Here is a 24,742-nt window from a genome sequence, read left to right on the forward strand (position 1 = left end):
ATCAGTTTACAGTTTTAGACTGTAAATTATACATTGATTTGTTCTTTTTTTACTTCTAAAAGCTGTATAATTAACAGAATTTTACTGTAAATTTACATTAAATGTTTTGTTAGATCTTTTACAGTTTTTCCCTGTATATAGTACGGGAACTTACTGTTAACCTATTATCAGTTTTTTTCCGTAGCGTTTTTACAAAATTTTACAGTTTAAATTACACTTATTTTTTACAGTGTGAGTTAGATAAACTGTCAGGCCTAACTTAGTCATTTACACGTGAAATGATATGGATGCATTTCATTCACAATTTGATTTTTTTTTTTTTTTTTTTTTTTTTTTTTTGAGATTGAGATTGAGAATAACAGAGAAACATAAGTGTTTCTATTGAAGGCAGGGAAGAGAGCAGTGCCAAGCCATGAAAAGAAGTGAAGATATAGAGAGTTTCTTTCAAAGAAAAAAAATATTTATTCTCAAATTTAACTTAATGGATATATACAGGGATGACAAAAAACTAAATTAATCAAAAATGTGCTTTATTACTGCATCTGTTTATATGTTTACAAGTAATTATATTCAAGTTAAAAACGCAATATACTGTAGAATTTAGCTTTTGGGGGAGGTTTATTCAAATTTATTCAATTTTATTCAAATCTGGTTTTATTCAAATGAGCAAATAACGCACAATACAAATAATATACAATGACTAACATGTTAACGAAGTGATGATTAAAAAAAACTAATACAATTGTTTCTATTTTTATTTATTATTTTGACGAATAAACTGTTTACTTCTCAAAATTGAGCTGCCGCATGTACTGACAAATTAATTGTAAACAAAAATCTACTTTAATGTTATTTCTATTGAAACCTTTGTATTGTATTTGAATATAAGTGATACATTTGGTACATTTCAAACAGATGAACTTTAAATGTAATATTACACAACACACTACAGATAAGTTATAATCAAGTACTTACATTATGCTTTAGTATGTTAGTCAACACATCAAATAAGTGTATTTCTTTAAAGAATAACTAAAGTTTATTTAAACATAATTCACTGGATTAAAAACATCCCAGTTTTGGGTAAATACAGTACAGAACACACGTTAGTGGTCACCTGAGCTGATGGTATCAGAGAAATCAAACACACACCTGTATCTCAGCACAGAAATGAAGTAAATGTTGTAAGGGAAACAGGTCAATTTAGCTCAAAGGGAATCATTTAAGATTTTAAAGGGAATTTGAACAGAATCACTGTTTCACGGCTGATCACTGAGACGCCCTGCGATTCACTGAACGAGCCGTTTAACATCAAATCTGCGCTGGATACTAATATCCAAACTATAGTGAAACACTATCAATTAGCACAGTAACAAGATCGGCAGTTTAAGACATTAACTTGTAAGCACAAAACACAAGATACTTCTCTTTTCAATATGAATAAGGCTTTATTAGACAAATCTAAGACATATAAACTAATCTAACACATAAACGCACGCACACATACATTCACACAAGTTGCAGGAAGGTCGAAAGTTAAGGAAAGATGAGTTTAAGAGAATGGAAATGTGGAATCCCAAGTTTACAGCAATACGTTAAATTGCATAGACATGAACAACCTGGTTGGAGTTGAACGCGCAGACGAGGTCGACGTTACAAAACTTAACTCAGTACACGAAACTCTCAAACGGAAAAGAAAAAAAAATGAAGTTTGACGAGACAAGGTTGTGTTCCTTCTCGTCGTGGCTAAGTAGCAGCAGGCAGGCACGCTGGAACCGCGCTCAAAGGATATAGAGATGACTACACAGCATGGCTAGAAGCTACAAGCTAAAGCTAAAAGCTAAGAGCAGGCTAAAATGACTAATAGCAGCAGCATAGCTAGAGACTAAAAGCCAAGAGCAGGCATGACTGATAGCACAAGCAAGGCTAGAACTAAAAGCAAGATTTTACGGTGTCCCAAGGTATTTAAACTGGCCTGTTGGCCACACCTCAAATGTTGTATTGACCAATCAGATATTGTCTTGGCTCAGGGGTATCCTAAATCATATGTTTATCTTACCAAGCATGTGGTCCGAATTTTCCTGCTCTTGCAGGGTTTAATTTTGGACATGATTCCTATTACACGAATATGAAACATGGGACAAATAAATTATTGTCTGGACAATATCAAGCAAGAAGATTCAATCACACACATACCAGACATGACTATGTATCCTTCAGCTATACCATAGTTATTAAAAAAAAAAACATACACATTAAGTGATTATACATGATAGTCAAATGTGTGGGTTACACATAAATGAATATGGAGTGAAGCGATGGACTGATTCATTTATAAGTCTTTTTGAGTTCATTCTGGTCCATATATATGTACAAAAGACAGTTTCTTTGTCATTCTCTGACATAGGGATGTTCTGTGAAGACAGAGGTTTAAAGCCCTCCCCCCCCCTTAGGAATTTCAGTCTGGTTCTGCTGGGTGGGGGGAAGTCAATGCAAGTATTTAACTTTAACTCCTGGGTTTTCATGTGATGTCCAGCGTTGCATTTCCATTACGAACAACACATTTGGCACCAAATTTCTCTTCTTTGAATTGAAATTGTAAATAATTGTTCCAGTGGTGTTAATGTTGAAAGCTGTTGTGTGAACAAGTTGGTTGGTCATCTTGCTTGGTTCTTGTGGCACTGGAACTGATTTATGACTTCCTGAGGAATTCGGCTCTCGTGTTTCAAACATCGCTTTGATAGACTCTTTAATTTGTCTGGATCGACTCATTTCTGTTACAATGTTATAGTCGAGGTGTGGGAAAGGGGTGCATTTGAGCCGCCAGTAACACAACACTGAAGAAATAACCCCAAAATGACCTGATAGGCTCAAACCCAGCGTTTGGGTTAAACTAAATAACCCAGTATCTGTTTAGAGTGTAATGAAAAGAATATACTTTAAAGTAAAACATTTAATTGAACATCATTTCAAAGTTTGCTTTGGGAAAGTGTACTTTAAGTTCACTTAAGTGGTCTTTTATTCCTGTAATATTATGTACAGTGCAAGTATAATGATTTGAATAAATATACTTTAAAGATTTGAATCCATTGTTTATATTGATCATAAATCATTGGTTTCTTCCTGAAATCAAGGACCAATTCAGATCTGTTCTTGTGGTCAGTGTGCAATAATGGCGTCAGAATCAAGAAGAGTAAAGATGTTCCTGATCTCCCTTTGATTGCTCTTACATTGTGTGCCATGCGTGTGTTTTAACAGGAACTCTGAGGCAAAGAAAGTAAGTGTGTTGTTCAAATCGTTTTCAGTTTTACGGGATGGGTGACCTGAGACCTAATGAAGAGGAAGGTGAGCAGACTAATCTGCTGACACATTGAGCGTGTCTTCATCTGACTGACAGGTGTCAATCACTCTGTGTGTGTGTGTGTGTGTGTGTGTGTGTGTGTGTGTGTGTGTGTGTGGAGATCCAGGCCCCAGCTGTGCTGCTTCTGATGTGTCTCTCATTAGGGCATCATTGAGGACAATAAGGACACTACAGGAGCTGAAGGGCTACACTTTAAACCCCTTCCAGGCATTCAGAGCACTTTAGACAGCGATGAGGGATCATCTGTGTTTAGATAGGGTTGTTAAAGTTGCTACTTCCTGAAATGACCACTAGAAGACACAGTTTCACTAAATTTCTTCAGTATCCAGCAGGAGGCCACCGGTGTGCAATACAATGGTGTATGAACACTATCAATTAAATATCATGTTTGTTTGTTTGTTTCATTACAAAGTAATGATTATGAGATTTTGTTATTATTGATGATTCTTCTTGCAATACACTAAGGACATTGTGCTTAATTGCTAAACTGTCATAATGAACCAAAATATTAGTAATGCATAATATAATACTCCATATATATTTCTATTTGTACAGTAAAAAAAAGACACCTGTGACCTCAAACACATAAATCAGCTTCAAAGTCATCTGAATTGTGTTGGTGAATGCAAACATCTGAACTCATGTGCTGTTTTTACAGTGAAGGGAGAAGTGTGAACCAATCCTGAGTTTACAATCAGAAGAAACGAGTCCAAGCCTAGTAATACTTTTACAAACTCTACAACATCTGGTACACAACTGTATAACATCTTTATTCACAGTGGAAACATTGAGCACTTTCATAAAAGGTCCTTCAAGAAGACAGAAACAAAACTCTCATTTGATTTGACAAGGAACATATATACCGAAGAAGAAAATAATCCCATCAGTTTGCTGAAATCCTGAACTCATTTCCATTCTCTCTGCCTAAAATAATGATCACATCTGTTCTACATACAGAAAGTAGCTTTGCAGAAAGAATATACTCTCATACAAAAGCATTACAAATGATGAAACCGCAATAAAAGAACTGCAAAAAAAAAAAAAAGGAATCGTCCCTGTATTATCCATTTCATGGCTTCAGATATCCCTCTTTGTGCTTTAGCTCAGTCCAGTTCACCAGCGGCTCCTCAGCTTAACCTGACATTAAACATCAACTCACAATAGACTTCATTTATAGGTGATACCTGCCACTTGTGTTACTGTGGACATCTGGCATCACTTTCTATAATCTAAACGAAATCAACACTCCCCTCTCCTGAAATAAGTTTTTCTGCTGAAAAATAATGTAATATCATGAAACGCAATGTAATTTCTAAATCTTTAGGCTTGGAAAAGTCCCTGAAATATCTATAGTCAGTATAATTCTATATATTAGCAGATCCATGTCCATAACAGAGATAGTAATCATAATTCAAATGGCTAAGTCTTGTTCGTCTCTCTGTTTTTCCCAGGAGTGATGCAGCATCCTTCTCCTCTCGTATAATAGTGTGCTAGTGCAAGTTATTGCATAGGTCAAGTCCTACTCTATTTTGGTGTCTTTTGCGAGCACAGCGGATTCGCACACACACACACACACACCATTCGCTCATCAGGGCAGTGACAGCTGTTCATTTTCCTCAGAGGATAGATGGCATTCTTCCCATGCATGAGCACGCTTCAGTTAAGGGTGTCATTGGGATCTAGTGAGTCTGTGATTTGAGGTAGATCTCCATATGCAGGTAGATCTGAAGCTGGGTCATGTGACGGCTCCTCCTCAGGTGCCAGGATGTCAAACGGGCCGTCGATGGACTGGACTGACTGACAGATGCTCTCCTCATACGTGGGAGGCAGCTGTGGGAAAACAAAACAAAAAACAGAGATAAAGCTTGACTTAAAGAGTCCTATTATGCATTTCACTTTTTCAACTTTAGTTAGTCTGTAATGTTGCAAAGTTACAAAGCTCAAAAGAGGATCTTTTATTGAAAAGAAATCCCTCTTCAAAAACTACAATGAACGACTCGTTTGGACTGCAACATTTGTGATATGACTTATACAGACCAATGGGACCAGACCTGGCTGAGCGTCACTACAGAAGACAACGAGTTAAAAGAAAACAGGGCCACTTTAGGGCAGACAAAGCTGCGGCCCTCAGCTGGACAACAAGCTAATTAAGCTCAATAATGTGGTTAATGAGTGAAGGGTCAACGATCCACTCAATGAAACCTGGGGGAGTACATAATGAGAGGACAGACGGACAATGAGCCGTATTCTCCTCTAATGTGGGCGCCCTTTATATGTTTGATATGCATTCATTGGCATTAGTGCGTGTACTCAAGCGTTTTCCTGGCACTAAGTCAACATCGAAGGGCTTGAAGCGCTCGCAGCAGGTCAGGGACACCGGGAATGTCTGTGTGGCAGTGAATGGCATCCGTTTCTCAGATACGATCATGTTACAGAGCAGAAAAGTGTCTTTCATATTGCAAATCTATTGTTATTGAATTCAGTCAGACTGCAGCTGCTGGGAGACAAAGCTGTTGTAGCATGGCATTGTTACAATCCCACTTCTTTTGGCCAAATGCTCAGTTTTGAACAGATTTTTAATTCACTCACCCCTTGTGAAGGCGTAGTGATATTACACAGTGATATTATGCTTACTATCACTGCTCCTGCTGCACCAGTGGTACGGCAGCAAAGTTTCTTGATTATTACACCGGACTGAGAGTATAGTTCCTAGCCATATCTATGAAAAATTGCAACTTTTCATTTTCCATCAGTCTTAGTACACGATGTAACTATAGAAGAGTCGAGTTTTACAAAGATATAGAAACTCTTTTGTCATTTTTTGAGCGAGATGCTAACGGTCTAATCAGATTCAATGATCTATGTTAAGCTAAGCTAAAAGTGCTAGCGCCAGCTGAATGGATTCAATTTTTTAGCCCGTTTTCAAAAAAGGTGAACAGCGTTCCTGCAGCTGAAGAGTCACCTCTGTCACAACAGCTGCGTTCAGGCCGAAGCGGTCGGTTATCATCATGTGGATCTGCCGCTGTCGGTCTTTCTTGCGGACGCTCTCGTACGAGGGCAGACGAGGAAGAGGAGGATCCAGTGAGGAAAGGTAGTAGCTGCTCGGCACACCGATGAGGAACAACGAACCCGACTAACAAGCACAGGCAGAAACATAATATGAGTACATGAGATGTGACACAATTCATTCATGTTCTTAAAAAATTCCTACCAAAATAAAAATATCCCTTACCTGTGCATTCACATGATCCAGACCCGTGCCATGTGTTTGTTCAGCATCAGACGAAGCTACTAGAGTCTGTCTGCTGTTGAAGTACTGAGGAGACTCCTGCTCAATCAAAACATGATAAACCTCTGTTAATAAGACGTCTCTGTCACATGATCCTTCAGAAATCACTCCAAAATACTGATTTGCTGCTCAGGAATATATATATATATATATATATATATATATATATATATGTATGTATGTATGTAAGTGAAAATTGTTTAGAAGTAGAAACTTCATGTAATGCAATTGATTATAAATCTTTGTCAAAAAGTATGCATGTGCTATTTTAAAATATATTGATTGCACACCATCACCAATCATAGTGTAACATCTCACAGCCCTGTCTCTCCTCCTCTTCCTATATCTGCGATGTTAGAGCCAGACTTGTAGATGGTCATAAATTATGTTGCTAAAGAGAAGGACCACCAAGCTACTCCCTCCCATCCAGGACTAGATTAGGCAGGCGGACCCGCATGAGGCCGGGGAACTCCTCCAGACGAGCCAGGCACTCTGTGATTACCCCACACCTAAAACAGAAGCCTTTGTGTCTCGGGACAATACAGCGTCTTACTGTGTCATCAGGGTCCTGAGGAACAAACCCCACACTGGCGTTTTAAAGCTCTGCCTCTGTTTTGCACCCTTGTTTCTGTGGCAGGTACTAGTAAATGATTGCACTTGGTTTTATGGGCACACATGTCACCCAGATAGTGCACTGTGTGGACACAACATGTGGAGCAGGGTTAACTAGGGCTCGAGGTAAAAGGCCATGGCAAGTGACAAAACGTCCAAAAAATTATTACACATAATAAAACATATTATGGTAAAAAAAGAAAAGAAATTCTAATTCTATTTTATTTATTTTTTTATCATTCTGACATTCTTTTCTTTACAATTGTTTGCGGTAACACATTTGTTTCTATCATTTTTAATTTTCTTGTATTATACTTTGATATGTCTGGACGATTATTATTTGAGTTTTCCCCAATGTTGCATTAGTATCTGATTAAAATATTTTGTCTTTTTAAAAGTGCAGTTTGTAAGAATGTAAAATGAAAGGTTTCACTTTAAAGTCTATTTTAAATCTTTGTTTTAATTATTTTGATGTGTTGACTAAAGGCAGTGTGTTATTCAATAAAATATTTAATTATTTTAAATGTGCTAAATTGCAACTTCGTCGTTATAAATGTTTAATTACAAATATATTTAAATACATGACAGTCACATTTCAACAGAAATTAGAGTTGGAAATGTATATTTTAATTTACTATAATTCCTTGTCAGCAGTTCACTTAGACTTAATTATTTTATATTATTTTATTTAATTATAAGATTTGAATACATTGTTATATTTATAGATTTTTCTTATATCCTACTTAAGTGTAAAAAATACTCTTAAATTAAGTGAATAAAATAATAATTTAAGCTGTAATACAACTGAATTTAATTGCAATTAACATGCCAAAACATTACACTCAGTTCACACTTAATTTATACAAAGAATACTGTGTACTTTTTTTTTTTTTTTACAAAAATAATAAACTGTACTTTCTTTTCACAAGGGTGTGTAAATTTACTAGATACTTTTACATTTAATAAAGATTTAATTTAATAACAAACAGTCATAGTAGTTTTTATTACCCCACTTAAAGAGTAAAGGGACATCATTGTTTAAAAACAGTGTCCTTAAAGATAAGAAATGCGTCTGACATTCATGTGAAGTAGGCAAGTCTCATCCCTCTGTGAAGCGTGGACCCTAATCTGTGACGCCGGTGAGGACTTGGACACAAGGCAGGGCTCCTGACAGCTCTGACATCACTCACGGTGACGTATTTTGACCTTTCCCATCACCCCTGCTATTCGGGACTCTGAGAGACACGTTTAGTAAATGAGAGGTCGGGGGTCACCTTCCCTCGCTGGTTTGGACTTTCAACAGTCTCAGAGTCTCCTCAAAAGAGAGAGACTTCTTTTGTTTGCTCCTCTGATTCAGGCAGAAGCGTGTAAAAATCAGTGCCGAGGACCTCATCAGCAGTGTGTCTTTTTCAGTGCCTGACCGAAAGTAAAACCTTTGTCTCCTGTGATCCCCCACAGGACCTAACGATCAGATGATGAGGACACCTCAGGAGGACATATATGTCCCAGAGTGACTTATGAGAGAGATGATGAAAGAGCTAAGTTAAAATTAAAGACTGAGCATGTTAAAACTTGATTTAGGCCTATTCTTCCATTGGCCTTTCAGTGCACAGTTCTTAAAAGAACCATTTAGTGTGAAGAGTTATTCTAAAGAACCTTTTTGTGGACTGGAAAGGTTCCACTGATGTTAAAGGTTCTTCATGGAACCATAGATGACGATAAAGAACCTTCACTAGCACACAGCTCGATTTTTGCACATTACCTTGATTTCTCCCGACATGTGAACATCTTAAAGAGGCATTAAGATGAAAATTGTAAGCTTCCTATCACTGTTTATAAGTCCTGTACAATAGTTTTAAATCCATCCAAGGTTAAAAAACATTGTCATTTTGTCAAAATATCATTTTAAAATTACCTCAATTCTCAGAGATCCCCAAACGGTTCACATGAAGCTGTTCAAAAGATTCAGTTTCCTTAAACCCCACCTTTCGGTAGAATACTGTGTTCTGATTGGTCAACTGACATAACCAGTTTTGATTGGTTGTTTCGCATGTACGTGTTGTAAAACGAAACGCCCATAGCTCACCTTCGGATGTTTTTAGATAGGGTATTATTACAGTACATAAATACCATGGCATCTATTTTGCCTTATCAATAAGAGCCAGAATCTGAAGAGGAAACAGATGAAGTCGTCCAACCGGCCACACAATTAAATCAACGAATTGACCAGGACGTTTCTCAGTGGTAAGTTTAAACTTCGTATGTGGTAAATTACGTGATAAAGCAATGTCGCTTTCTTTCACTCGTTTATGACGATTTACTTATTTACTTATTAAGGTGCACGTGTGGGAACTGTCACAGAATGCCCACCGAGTCTTTTTTTTTTTTTTTTTTTTTTTAACACGGTAGGCGGAGTTTATTATGCAAAGTGCTCCTAGTGACGTACATAGAGATGGGCAAAAGATTTGAAATCTATAACGACTTGTTTCAGCAATTCAGAGTCGACTCCTTACTTTAGAAGCCAATAACTTTATAAATCTTTTTATAAATCGTGTGTACTTTTTGGTTTAATTACTTTGCACATTGTTTACACTGATGGACAGCTACATCATACACTGTAATACAGGTAATTTCTGATTTCCCACCTGTGTGGCTCTTTAAACTGCTTTCTGTCTTTCTCATCTACTAACCAGTCCTCGTTCACAGTCTTATTGTGTTTTTAATCACACTCTTTAAACTATTAGGAAACTATCCTCAAACTTTTAAAAAACAAGACTATGTAAACTAACAAATTTAGTTTATTTTTTCATAAACTGGTCATCATTGCAAGTGTACTGGTGTGCATGTGTGCGTGCGTGTGTGTGTGTGTGTGTGTGTGTGTGTGTGTGTGTGTGTGTGTGTGTGTGTGTGTGTGTGTGTGTGTGTGTGACCTCTTCTGTGCCTCTTGTAACTAGTAGCTCACGTATATCTTCACCACAGATATGTTTTTGCATTTCATCTCTGTGGGAGGAACAATGTGGAGGCAGGTGTTGCTGAGATAAGGTTGGGGTTGAAATTGAACAGGAAAAGGAAATGCATAGGAGACATGAGTTCAGGGTGAGTGTGAGGGATGAGCAGATAAACTCTGATCTAATCTAACATCTGCTGGACTGGACACATTAAAGGAGAAATGCTCTGAGGTCGTGCCCGATGAAGACCCGGCTGGTAGAGCCACTGTGCTGTTTTTGAAAATATATTAACATTATTTGAAGCTGTGATTTATCATTTCAGTGCTATCAGCATTTACTGTCAGTCCGAATGGTTTCTATTTTAATTTCTGAGGTTGATATATTTAAAATAAAGATAACAGCGAGCTATAAAAAGACTTGAGTCGTAAAATAGCAAGCTTTTAGCAACATGTTTTCTCCAGCCATGTTTAAAAAAGTAAAATCTGTTGCACTGAACGGCTGCTTGAGATGTACATCTAATCTTAAAAGTGTTGTACTCGCAGACAGTGTTGAGTGTAATGCATGACTAAGACATTAATTACTGTCATTTAATGACTATTCCCATGAAAAAGTAAAGTAAGGGATCGCTCTTAGTTTTTCTGTCATTTAATTACAGTGGATTTAATATCAAAAATGTAACATCTAATGTTAAAATATATGTTTTTAACGTAACCTTCTCTTTTTAAACACTTGAAATTATTATATTGTTTATTTTTAGTTTCATATCTATTGTTTAACTGGTTTAGGTTGATATTTAAAGTAATGCAATCCTGTTTAGAGAGATTAATTAGTACAGTAATTTAATATGTAATTATTATAATGAATTACATAATGAATATGTAATTATTATATAGTTATTATAGAGTAACTTGCCCAACAATGCTTGCAGATAATATATTAATAAAATTAATGACCACTTAAGTGAACATTTAAACAGAGTTTCTCAAGGACACTTTTTTTTTAAAGAAGTTTTTAATCATGTCAAATAAAAGGTTTTACTTTATTAAGTAATGTTTAGTAAATTGTGAAATAACACATAAAGATGCACTCAAATAGCACTCTAAAATCAAACTGATTCCTTTCCATTTAATTGCAATTAACATGCACTTAAGTGTCTGAAAACTACATTCACATTTAATACTGTTTTAAAGTGTATTATTTCCATAGGTTCTCTTTTTAAAGGTCTGCTAAAGCTTGCATGGACATACGCCTTCACACTGGAGCGTAACTCCTCCTCTCAGTTTAATATCTGACTTTTCTTGTGCACTGCTGAGAGTCATAATAATCAGGGAAACGCTCGCACTGTTTGCTCCTCCTCTCTAACAGAACTGTGTGTTCAGATGCTTCAGAGAACTGACTCTTCTTAAAGCTGTACATCCTTTATTTAGCTTGCGATCACAGCTGACGTTAACATCACAGCACATGATGATGATGTTCTTCAGTGTTTAGCACAGTTAGGAAGAAGATCATGTCTAATCTAGGTTTGATAACTCAAAGGGTAGGAGATGTTCTTCATATGCAAAATTATCCAACTAGGTCGCATGTAACTGATTTTGATACTTTTGTGGAAAAGAAGTGCATGTAATTGTTTGAATGTGCACTTGTGGTGTTTTTAAATAACTTTGATAATATATTAAGGAAACAAAAAGTGCATTTAAAGAGAGACACTTTGGTGATAATGTTTCACAATGCACTTAAGTACAGTTTTAAAAAGTCAGTTGTAACACTTTAACTACACTATATTTATTTGCCTAACTGTCCAACATTACTTGGTAAATAGCATAAAATGTAATGTCATGTCCCGTTAGAAAACAAACTCACAAATGATATCTCATTAATGAGATGAGGAAGACTTGTTCTCTCAAACTGTGCTCAGAGAAAGTCACTTGTCTCATTTGTGTCTTTCTCCTTAGTTTTTTCTTCTTTTTAGGAGACACATCTGAGGCAGAGTTGATGCTTAATGAAGCTGAACTGAGAACTGAAGTCCCTGAAGAGCGAAAGTGTAGCAATGAAACTTTTAGTTTTTACCGTGTCAGTGCGAGACTCCTGATAAACCCTGGTCTTGCAGCAGAGAGGAACCTTCCGGTACACGATCAAGAGCAGCACGGCCATCATGGAGAAAAACACCAGACCACAGGCTGACAGAGACCACAGACCACACACATCAGTCAGATCTGCAGCCCCCAGGTTTAGACATGTAGCACAGTATACTGCAGTACAACACTAATATTAAAGCATAACTAGTTTTACTTCAATTCATGTTAGGTAAAAAATGTCAGCCTGAATGCACTGTAAGTCGCTTTGGGATAAAGTCTGCTAAATGCACAATTTGAATTTCAATTTAATTTCATAAAGCATACTTTCACAGGCATACTTAGATCTTAGCAAATATAATTTATGTATAATTATGTATTATTTCATAATTAAGTCTTTTTCAATAAATCATGTTAAAAGTCTTTATTAGGCCTGTATATATATATATATATATATATATATATATATATATATATATATATATATATATATATATATATGAGAATAAATAATCCAATAAAATAATAAATAATACAATTATTATTATTTATTATTTAATAACTAAATAATAACTAATTAAATAAGTATTATTATAAATAATAATCCCAGGGAATACATGTTAGTTGAAAATTTTTAGCTTGAATACAATGTAAGTCACTTTGGATAAAAGCATCTGCTAAATGCATAAATTAAATTTTAATTTAATTGAATATATGAAGTAGCCTACATTTGCTAAATAGTTTTATTATGCTTAAAGATGTTGTGAAGAGACAATAACTGAGTTATCTCTGTATTAATACAAAACTTTAAGACCTTGTATAGTCATTAACTGTAACTATACTATTTTAAAATTAAATAACACTGCTTGTCATAATATATATATATATTATTAGCCCACTTAAGACACCGAAAATTAATAACTGAAAAATACTTTATTCATTTTTAATAAAAACCTAAGTGTGTACTTACACGCACCCACGACGATCGTCCGCTGGTCCGCGGAGGACACTTTTGGGGACACAGTGGTGCTGGACATCTCTGATAAATACAGCTTTACACAGCTATTGTAGGTGACCCAAGCGGTCTCATAGTAAGCCAACAGAAGAGGAGTCTTTCTTTGTTCCCAGCTTCATTTCAGAGAGATGAGAGTGACTTTAACCCCAGAACTAGTGTTGAGTAAACTGAGCGTCAGTCACGACTCACTCTGGACACACTACTACGAAGAAGGCGTGGCTCATGAATATTAATGAGGGTCGTGACTGGACGCGCCGGAAAGGTTTCTAAGCAACGGTGGCACGGCCTCATTAATATTCATGAGCGTCGCCTTCGTCGTAGTAGAATTCGTTGGTTTCGGTGACAGGAACATAGAAAATAGACTCAAATAAAGTTGTGCTTTGTTTATGTGCTAGCAGAGAAATACAATAATAAACATTTTATCTTTTTTTAAATATATTAATGAAATAATAATAAATATAATTAATTAAATGACAAACTGTCTACCTTCTGAAGAGCGCCGCCCTACGGCTGCACGCGACGTCTACACGTGGACAGCTACAGACAGAGAGTTAAGGCGGGCGTACACGGTGCGATTTTTGCTGTCGTACGAGTTCCCATGCGATTTTTTTCAATCGTGTGGAAATCGCGTATTCTCGTATGGTCCCGGCTCGTATCATTTGCGATGAATTACGAGCCGAGCAGAGTGGCTTACGAGCACTTCCCGATCATTTTTAAACATGTCTAAAAAGTTCGTGAGCTATCGGTTTGAATTCGTGCCATTTGTGCGGTTGAACGAGCCGATTTGTTGATTTATCTGAAGTTGACCAATCACGAACTAGGAAAACCACAGAAGAAGAAAGACGAAGACGGCAGCTGAAGTCTGTCAGCGAGCGAGCGCTGTATGATGTTCCTAGCAACGTATTCCAATGCCTTCTCTCTCTCTCCCTCTCTCTCTAACACACACATACTCACATACTATGGACTCTCCATAGACGTAACGGTATTCTATACTGTATATCCCCATACACTACCTCTATCCATCACGGAAAATGCATGTTTAAATTTTCTATTAAACACCGTATAGTATTTTTTAAAGCCATTTGGTTTACGAGGGCACAGTAATTGTCCTTATAAACCATGTTTACATTTTAATACCCATTTCAGATATTTATAAACCATATACAAGAACACACACACAGGGTAACCAAACGTCCCGGTTTCCTATTGCTGAAAAATAACCTGTACGTGTAGGAAACAGTCACGGCTCGTATCAATATTTTATATGCAGTTATGAGAGAGGGAGAGCAGTTATATTAGGCGCGTTCCACTTAAGCAGCGCTGCACAGAATGATCACCTGTATGGCATCAAAGTACCGCGAGAGCGATTCGAATGCATTGGATATGTGTGCTCTCTTATCGCTCTCGCGGCAGGCATGTACTGGCCATCGGGACTACCGGGAGATTACCGGTGGGCCGCGGTCTGGTTGGGCCGGTGCGTTATGTATTTATTTTTAAATCATTATTTATCACACCCGGAGAAGTGGGCAGCCATTTATGCTGTGGCTTTTTAAAGGCCTTTGATTATGTTATGAAAAATGTAAAATAAATCACTACACAACGTTCTTAATTACTTTTTTATTTTATTGTAGATCAGTGGTCTTTATAAATAATGCTTACTATAGTTCAGTGGTCTTAATACTAGCCTACTATAAGCAGCCAACAGGTCAGAGGTAATTTGTGTGAATTAATATATATAAAAAAAACAAGTGTTATGTTGCAGCAAATGAAATATAGTTACAGCAGAAATTGTGTACCCTAAGCATTAATATTTTATTAGAATAATAAGAAGCACATAAATTAATACCTTTAGATATTTAAAATAAAGCCTGATAAAATAATGTACATTTTCTTTGTTTATTATTTTAATAGTTTTTTCTTGGTTTTGATAGTAATACATTCTAATCAGTAATTTTACATGCAGATTAATGTATGTATACACACGTAGTGTGTGTGTGTGTGTGTGTGTGTGTGTGCGCATGTTTACATGCATGGTGGGCCGGTCTGGATGAAGTCCAGGGCTGATTTTTTGTCCCAGTCCAGCCCTGTCTCGCGGTAATGTCATACAGTGATCCTTCTGTGCGTGCAGCGGTGCTTCAAGTCGAACGCGTCTATCAACTTCGTGCGATTGCTTCTGGAATTCGCAGGTTGTAAAATCGTGTCGTATATCATCTCGTCCGTACGATTTTCAGATAAACTCACTCGTGCCGTGTGCGTGGACATACGATCTTCCGACCATCCGAATTCGCACCGTGTACGCCCGCCCTTATTTATCCGCACTTTAATCTGTTTTTCCGCCAAAGGAATTTACAACAGTTTTTAGCACAATCTCTCCTAAAATATATATGTTGTTTAAACTCACACCCAGTCACTCTTCTTTAGGTAAAATATGTTTTTCCTATCATTATGATAATTATAACAGATCTATAAAAGCACTTTCCAGAAGGATGTTGCTTTGAAATCAAATGTAATTGTATAATGGATTCAGTTTATGGGTGAGTCGCTATCTCTTAACATACAAGAAGTAACTTTTAAACTCCTTCACAGAATATAAGGTGCTAAACTTTATTTAATTACCTTGAAAAAAGAAGATAGGCCTATACATGTAAGCTGTAGCTTTTGCAAGCAGAAGCAGAGTCAGCTGTTATTTTGGCACTGCCCTGGTGTGTCAATGTTGACGAAAATGTCAATTTGCATTGAAAATATGTTCTTTTAGGCATGTAACTAATATTTAACTCTAAAGTTAAAACGGGTTAAGAAAAACAAATAAACAGGTAAATTTCATATTCGCAAATATACATTTTCTGGGGGGGGGGATCCATGTTTTATAGCATTTAAAAATTAAGTGAGGCATTATATTCTACATTGCCCTCGTAGAAACAAAAAGCTAGTCGAATTTTGGGCGCTTGTTCATTCTTTAATGTATCCCTATAATATTGTTTACATCTCCCCCTAGGATATGAAAACGGTTGTATTTTATAAAAAAAACTGACTCTAAGTTTGATTCAATTGAATCTTAATCACTTGGTTAAAAGATTCTAAACCACAATGCTTTCTGAAAGGGCGCTGGTCGGTTCACAGTTCGACTCTTAGAGTCGACTCCCTCCGAGCGAGTCACTCGCTGCTCACGCGACTCGCTGCCATAAGCGATACAAGATTCACGGGGGAAAGATGGTTGCGAGCACCCGTGTGCAGAAGCTCCTCAGACGATACAAACTCGCAATCGCGACCGGTTTAACGATCTTGTTGATCCAGGGGCTGGTGGTATGGAGCCTGCGGAGTCTGGAGGAGGGAGAGGCCGAGGTAGGTGCTGTTTCACGCGGGTGAATATGTTCTCCGGGCTTCAGTGACGCTGTTTGATCCGTTGGTTTACGATAGCATGCTAGGCTAAGCTAAAGCCGTTAGTAAGACACATTAGTTGAAGTGTTAGTAATAGCCTCGTCGAGTGTAAACAAACGCATGTGATGCATTTTTCCAGAGAGGGTTATAGTAACTTTTATAAAACACACTGCAGTTGTTTTGATCAAGTGTTGTGTTGTCGAGAGCGGTTTGTTTTGACCGGCATCGGCTTTTAACGTTACCTGGACTGACTTCACCCATGACAGTCATAACTAAGTGGCTGTCTACGTTACTAAGGTAGCGTTTTTGGCCTTTTGGGATTAAAACCTTGATAGCTACATACATAGACCGTGTATTTAAGCATCATAGTCTTATATTCAGGTAATCTACATGCATACATTCTCTGGCTTCACTGTGTTGAGAATTTACTGAACCTCTGTTTATTGAACTCAAACCTTATTGAGAAATACAGTATATAGGGCTAGTATGAATTGTACAACCTAGACAACATTTTCTGAGCCTCGTAGGTCGCTCACTAGGGTTTTGAGACAAAAATGCCTGCTACACAACTGAAAATAAAAGCTCCAGATAGGGTTTTTTTCTCAGTGATGCTGTAGTACAGTGGTTTTCCAAACCGAGCAGCTCCAGCTCTGCACACTTCCTCCATCACACCTGATTCAGCACATCAGCACATTAGAAGACGAGACTGCAAGACCCAAGAAGGGTGTGTCAGAAACAAAACGTGAGGTGCTGGGCCGGTTTATAAACCACTGCCGTATTAAAACAACCACATCTGGTTCCCTCAAGAAGTCTTCAAGCCGGGACTTGAACTTGGGACGCCTGAAGCGCAATGGGGCCTCTTAAAAAAAGAAAAGAAAAAAGAAGACTTAAATGGGTGTGGCAGGGGAGAAAGATTGGGGAGGTCATCTGTCAGTGGCCCATTGATGGTTGTTGTGCAATTGATAGCTTTCAGTCACATGACCATCTATAAAGTGTTTACTGAATTTCACCTTTTAATATCTGCGTTTTACTACATTACTACCCAATGCAAACCGTGTAAAAACAACTGGCGGTCAGTGGAGAAAAGCTTTCCCTCCAGGTGGGCGTTCCTATGTGTGTGACGTCACGTGAAAACTACCAACTAACTGACGAGGAGACAAACCTGGGCCATGCTTCTACAGAATCCTAGCCGAAAAAAGAAAACCCAGAAAGGAGGAATTTGTGGATTTGTGCCATTAACCGAAAGTACACTTGTATTTGCAGTGAAATCTTCATCAAAGGTGAGCTCGAGTAAACACTGGATATATGAATCATTGTATTTTTAGCTATAAATCACGTCTTCAGACATGGTTTGTTGTTGTGGGCTGATGCAGTCAACTCGTTGTCTCCTTACAGGGTTTCGTTGGTCCTCTCACACACCAGCCACAAAGAAGAGGAAGAGGGGAAAGAGCGAAAGGACACGTATGACAGAATGAAGAACAAGAGAGTTCAGAAGAAACCTGAGGTGCTGAGCTGGCAAGGAAGAGATTGAAAGATTGCAGAGTGAATGTTATGCCCTTAGGGAGGGAAAACCAAAAGATGAAACGCATCATTAAATCAGGAATGTTCGATGAACTGGCTTTTGAAAAAGACAATAAAAAAAGTAAAACCAGTGACTGGAATCCCTTGGTTTCACACACTCCAAGCTTAAAGTTATTTGTCATATCATTTTTGCAGACTGGTACAAACTCTTCTTTCCAGCAACTGCTGTTTACTCTTACGAGGCTGAAAATGTACAAACTGCTGAGTTGTGTATTTAAGATCTCAATTGCATCTGCCAGCAGAACATTTCGGACCATGATTTAAGTGTTAAATGTTAGTGTTTTGGCCAAATCGAGAAGTGCCTATGATATTTAGACTGGTCTTTTGCAGATGTGCCTGCATTATTGACTGCTTTTGAGACCTAAGAGCGACAACACTGGCCTGCTCTTAATACCCAATTGGCATAACACCAGAAGGAACAGTTTCTTTTATATCTGATGGCAGAACAACAGACAAATACTTGACTGAAACTTCAACCCAGGAGATGTGATACTGGCTGATAGAGGGTTTGATGTGGTGGTCTTCAAGATCCCAGCTTTTACTAAAGGGGAAAAGCCACTGGGTCCTGTTGATTTGGAGTCCAAATGAAGTCTTGCATCACTATTCATTCGTATTTTTTATCTTAAAAACAAATTTGATTTCAAGTCTGTGAATGGAACCACGTATAATATAAATATATATTATTCTGTTAAATAAAATGCTTCAAACTTGTACTGTGTTCAGGGTTTTTTTTTCTCTCTCTTTCTCCTGCTTACAGTCGCTGCATTTCCAACTCGACATTTTTAAATGTGTGGTGTCAAGTTTTAAACAACTTTGTGAATGTACAGTATTTCACAGATCCCTGATTTACACTCGTGTGTGTCTTTATGTGGGACAGGCTCCCCACAGTAACAGACGGTTTGGTCGAGTGATGTTGCTAGAATAAGAGCTTTAAATACTTTTGCAAGTAGTTCTGAAATAATGCATTTCTGGACATATCATCTTGGTGTACTCCTCGACTACTTTAATGTCATGCTCCGTGCCCCTCTGGAAACAGAATTTTTTTTTTTTGTAAACCTCAAGTATCAAATGATAGTAATTAATGACAACCACATCAATGTACATTGCCAATATCACAAATGAGGTAAGTGTTTTTATAAGTACATCTTGCTTATGGGTGCAGGGATGTTCAGTAGCACGGGCCGTCAAAAGACAACAGAGAAAAGAGTTTTGACAGGTCCTTTTTCCTTGTGTTTTGATAAATGTAATATATTGTAGAATGCTGAGGTTTGGAGTAGAGGCTTGGCAGGGGAAGGTCACCACACCCATCAACCGATCTCTTTCTCTTGGCCTTTGTCAAAGCTTTCTGGCTCCCTGCTGCATACCCTACAGTCCTAATGGCTGCCAAACTGGGCTCATTCAAGACACAAGCTTCATCTGTGCATGCAGTGCAGTTTGTTCGCAGCATGGCACCTACATGTGAACACACCTCTCCTAAACCTGTCATACAGGTGCAATGGCCGAGTCGCACCAGACCCTCCTCCTCTACAGCAACCCAGTCTGTCTCTGGGGAAGTTAAAAATGTAGGAATGATTGACCTGACATTGGAGAACAAGTTATCATTAGATTGTGTTAACCTATAAAACCACTCCCCTACAACGTTGACTTAAATGACCCCGAAATTTAACAACCCATGTATTAATGTTAGATAGCTAGTTAGAGTTTAATAAGCACTCACCATTGCTTAAATAATGAAGAATTTCTTGTTCTTCATCTCCCAAAAGGCTGCATTAGGCCCCGATCGGACAGAAAGTGTTTTTTGCAGTGAGAGGTGCATTTAATTGCTTTCTATTGACAGTGAGCCCTTTGCGTGTTGCTTATGTGCTCCCGGGCGCCTTGAGTTTTAGCGCAGGACAACCCATTCAGTGGCTGTTTAGCAACATAAAAAACAATAAATAAATAAAATAAAAAAGCAGTGCGGTGTGCCTCGCGTTTTCAAACCTGAAAAACGTGTTCTGTCTAATCAGGCTTTAATGAACCTCCCTGATCTAAAGTATATATGAGTGTCAGCACACTTTCATCCTGGCGTCAGTGTAAGGTGAGGGATTCTCCACAAGATCGATGTAAACATCGCCAAAGTCGAGCTCTGGTGGGAAGCTGGCAGTATTTAGTGACTGAAATACGGCGGTGGGTGCTGTATATGGATCGCAAGTGGCCAAAACTTGGAGTTTGAGTTCAGATTTGTTTTTCTTCTGTTGACAAGTGATTCAAATACTTCTTAATTGAAACAGAAAGAAATTTGACCAGCTTGTGCAGCGTTTCTACGGAGAGCCTAGTGTTTGCTGCCATGTTGTCCCATTGTTATGCCCACCAGGTCACCGCACAGGTCACGTGACTGAAAACTGAATACAGACTCACGTTGCATAAATTAGATTAATCTTAATTCCATAAAAAACTGTTCATATACAGTTATTATTATTATTTGTCTATAGACATTTACTATGTGTGTATAATGTATAAATATTTGAAAATAATTATGCACAAAAAAGTAATGTACTTTTCGATCACGCACCAAACTGCATTGATGAACAAGGCCAGATTCCAACATTTCTCTTTGCTCTCATGAGAAATATGCAAAATATGCAAACAAACTGTTTGTCGGTAGTTGATGGCCAGTGAACTGCCCTATCCCAGGCAGTATCGTGGGGAAAGCCTTGCAAACACACCCAGACTTTTACAACACAGAAGCAAACCCCAAGTTGCGACCCATGAATGCCTAACTACTGTACAATCTCACAGTTTCTTCACATAGGATACAAAAATCAGTCTCATGAATAAATATGAGACACTGGTGCATCATCTAAGTACTATAGTCCTTTGCCATGTCACAACCTGGTGATGTACATAGGACTTTCAGTCATTTAGTCTGCTTAAATTTGTCCCTGCCAGGTAACCCACAGCTCTTCAGATCATCAGCTCATTAGAAGTGTGCTCCGTGCATGAACCGTGTTCACATTGACCTGGTCCCTACTCCCTGAGCAGGGGAAATCTGTTGAAGTTTACCTCACTTTGAAACATTCATTCACACTGTGCAATGTCTTCATACACGGACAAGTGTGACATCATATACCTCTGTAAATAAATACAATTTAAATTCACATTTCACACACTTCAGTGCACTTTGAATGGAACATATACATTGTCCACTTTGCAGGGCATTTATGTTTGAATAGAGCAAACGTCTGAAGCGATAAGAGAAACTTGAGAAAAATGTGCAGAGCAGGGGGACGCAAGGACTGAAATTGAGAACCGCTGACTTATACTGTCTTTTTACGCTACGCGTTGCATCGCATAAGATCTTGATCAGATGAAGATTTATTAAGGAAAGTTTCTGTCAAACAAATGAACTCTATTGTAATGCCGGTTGAACTTTATTTTACACTACGTGTACTTGTACTTATAGCGTACTTACAGTGTATTTATCTAAGAAAGTTCTGGTAATACAAGGTAACTACATGGGGTAGGGTTAGGTTTAAGGGTAGGTTCAGGGCTAGTACCTAGATATTACATAGTTATTGTAATTATAATAAGTACATAGTATGTACATGAGGAAAAAGACCGTAAAATAAAGTGCTACTGTAATGCCAGCTGTATAAAAAGCCACTGCAGGGCAGCAGACATGTGTTTGAACCCTGCTTAGCCAATTCCTACGAACTACCACACAACCGAATGACTTCTGACCACTTGTGTTAGGTTATGTTGTGTGAAGCAGCATGCAGAAAACCCACTCAGAAATAACGAAGGACAACCACAGCACATCTACAGGCTTCTCTGATCTCTCTCTCCCTCTGTAGCATGTCTCAGCGTGATGAAAAATGCCATTGACTTTGCAGCCTTTGGTCTCTGAGACTGGAAAAATGCATTACTGCATGTGATGTTGAAGTGACCAGTGCTGTGGAAGAGGAAATTTAATGATTCCGCTTCTGATTCAGATTCCTCTTTAATTGTTCAATTGCCTTTACAGCTTCATTTAGTATTATTTATAATAATTCATTAGAATCATGAAGTGATTTTGAGTTAATTAAAATGATCCTGCTAATAAGAGTCATTTGTTAAGGAGTCAGAGTATAAACAGTAGTCCTGTATGATTCACACTACAGGTTCAGTAAAGATGCTACGCCACTAATTAATAGTGGAGAAAATACTATGTTTCCATCCATGCATTTTTATAAAAAATTTGAAACAATCTCTTAAAAAAAATGCTGGATGGAAAATGCAAATGGACATAAAATGTTTAGATTTCCTCTCAATTGTAGGTCAAAAGAAATGTATTTTAATGTTATAGTATATACCAATATATAAATACATTCATGAATGGACTTTATAATACAAATAGCAATGTGTAACATTTGATTGAAGAAAAAAAATATTTTGTGGGGAAATGTTACACATTGCTATTTGTATTATAAAATCTATTCATGAATGTATTTATATATTAGTATATACTATGACATTAAAATAAATGTATAGCATATTTTTAAATAAGGCAACAGCATATGGTAGGTTTGATAGGACAAAACAAATACAGTGCAGCACGAAGCACTTGCAATATGCACATCCGGTGTGCAGAATGATGCACTTGAAGCAACACAGAGTCACAGCACGCAGATATTTGCAATAAAAAGTGCAAAGCACAAAGGGAAGAGAAATTGGTGCGTAGTGTATTACATCTGTTCAACAGTTATTGAGTCTTTCTTTTAACAGTTTTAAATTTCAGTTACTGTGTGCATTTTAGAGGTGGGCATTAGGGATGGGCATGATTAATCGACGATCGATAATTGATCGTTAAGATTTTCCTCGATCATGTTAATTTGTTATCGATTAATCTAAAGCATTTTTTTTATCTAATGCAGGTTGCGTTGCGTAGTGCGAGTCTTGAAGCAATTACATGAATTTCACTGTGTGGCAGCAATTAAATATTTTACTACCAGGGTGCAATATTTGACACCCTACTCGGTTATCTGTGATCTTCCGTTTTGATTTCAAAGAGTAATCATGAAGATGTCACGGCTAAGTGTGGCGTGGGACCATTTTGATTTAAAAAGCGAACTAGTTAACTGCAAACATTGCGATGGGGTGTTTAAGTACAACTCGGCCACGACTCAAATGATGTACCTGTCCTGTGCATCCCGGCAACGTCAGTTCCCTCAGAGTGGGTGTTTTCGGCGGCTGGACTGACGGTCACCATGGTTGCGGTCGCGTCTGACACCAGATCATATCAACATGCTTATACGGTATTTCTCAACAAAAATCCGTAGACTCGTGCAGACGTTGTATGCTAGTTACTAAATTTAGTTATTTTTCATGAGGCTTTAAGTAGCATAATTTGTTACGTTAGCGTAATTGTTAGGAAGGCTAAAATCTGGCCTTTTCTTCTGGCTTGGATAGTTTTGAGTTACACAAAATCTGTCAGATCTAAGTATTATAATGTTTTTTTTATGTTATTGTTTAACATGATTCTTTTATCATTATTATTGTTTTGGAACAAATGAGGTCTCTGTTTAAGAACGCCTGCTAGCAGCTGCAGGTTCCGCTGCTTTAGAGCACTGCATATGCACGCGCATAAATGTTCGGTTTGCCTGAACGTAGTTTAACTGTCTGCCACAAGTTGATCTTGTAATAAAGGTCTCACCGAGGAAAAACACGATGTATTTTTGTATTCATTGCATTTTTTAATTATAAAAATTAAATAATTAATTATATTATAAAAAAATTAATGATTAATCGATAGTCGATCGTTAATTCTCCCGACGATCGACTAAGAAAATTTAATCGAATGCCCATCCCTAGTGGGCATAGATAAATTTTTTAAATCTAGATTAATCTCACTGTGATCTTGAAATTAATCTAGATTAATCTAGATTAAAATGGCTCATTCGAATTCTGCCGAAAGCTTTCAGAATATGTGTGTTACCCAAATAAAATTGACAAACAGTTAGTCTTTGAGAAGGGGTTTATCAAGCTAGGTGGTGCATTAGAAAAGGGGCTCATCTCCTGTTTCCAAAATGTATCACAAAGTGCTTGAAAAGGCTGTAATCTAATTCCACATTGCACAAGGTGCAAACAACATTACTCCTGTTTCCCACCAATGTTTAAGTTTTTTTTTTTCAAGTTTGTAGGTGTCAAGGTACAGAAACCAAATAATAGCACTGGATAGTCTTCAATGTAAAAATGAAATATACAATGAATCCTACATTTATTCAGACACCTTCAACATTTCTCACATTTATTACAGTTTTGCTATATATATCAAAAATTATATCTGGTTTCTGAATAATTTTTGGTTTGACTGTTAAAACTACAAAGTAATTCATTCAAGAGCAGTGAGTGATTTTCTTTCATTTTCTTGGATTAACATTACAGCAGCCAGTCACTAAATTAGGCACGGTCACTTTAAGAGACAATGAACGCATCCAATATAATAGAGGGTTTTCACAGCGCATCATC

At 37.4% G+C, this 24,742-nt stretch overlaps 2 protein-coding genes across 5 annotated transcripts in view; one reads left to right on the plus strand and one right to left on the minus strand.

The window, feature by feature from the left end:
- Positions 1-4,110: 4,110 nt before the first annotated feature.
- On the minus strand, positions 4,111-13,774 carry LOC127944977 (uncharacterized). 3 transcript variants are annotated; one of them, XM_052541449.1, is made up of 5 exons: positions 13,253-13,774; positions 12,278-12,387; positions 6,600-6,689; positions 6,324-6,494; positions 4,111-5,191 (listed from the first exon to the last, which is right to left on the minus strand). In XM_052541449.1, exons 1-5 carry the CDS (start codon positions 13,317-13,319, stop codon positions 5,018-5,020), a joined length of 612 nt encoding a protein of 203 aa, XP_052397409.1. In that variant the 5' UTR covers positions 13,320-13,774; the 3' UTR covers positions 4,111-5,017. The 3 variants fall into 3 exon arrangements, with proteins under 3 accessions (XP_052397409.1, XP_052397401.1, XP_052397391.1); XM_052541441.1 differs by having other exon boundaries at positions 6,594-6,689; positions 13,259-13,773; XM_052541431.1 differs by having other exon boundaries at positions 6,594-6,689; positions 13,253-13,768.
- A 2,654-nt stretch (positions 13,775-16,428) lies between these two features.
- Positions 16,429-24,742, plus strand: part of LOC127944938 (xylosyltransferase 2) — a 30,255-nt gene continuing 21,941 nt past the window's right edge. The window contains exon 1 of one of the 2 annotated variants that reach the window (XM_052541382.1): positions 16,429-16,639. In XM_052541382.1, coding sequence (XP_052397342.1) covers positions 16,508-16,639 — 132 coding nt within the window. In that variant the 5' untranslated portion in view covers positions 16,429-16,507. The remainder of the gene's footprint in view (positions 16,640-24,742) is intronic. The other variant, XM_052541390.1, reaches the window with a different exon arrangement.

Source organism: Carassius gibelio, chromosome A3 (genome assembly GCF_023724105.1).
Source record: "Carassius gibelio isolate Cgi1373 ecotype wild population from Czech Republic chromosome A3, carGib1.2-hapl.c, whole genome shotgun sequence".
In the NCBI taxonomy this organism is placed as follows: Eukaryota; Metazoa; Chordata; class Actinopteri; order Cypriniformes; family Cyprinidae; genus Carassius; species Carassius gibelio.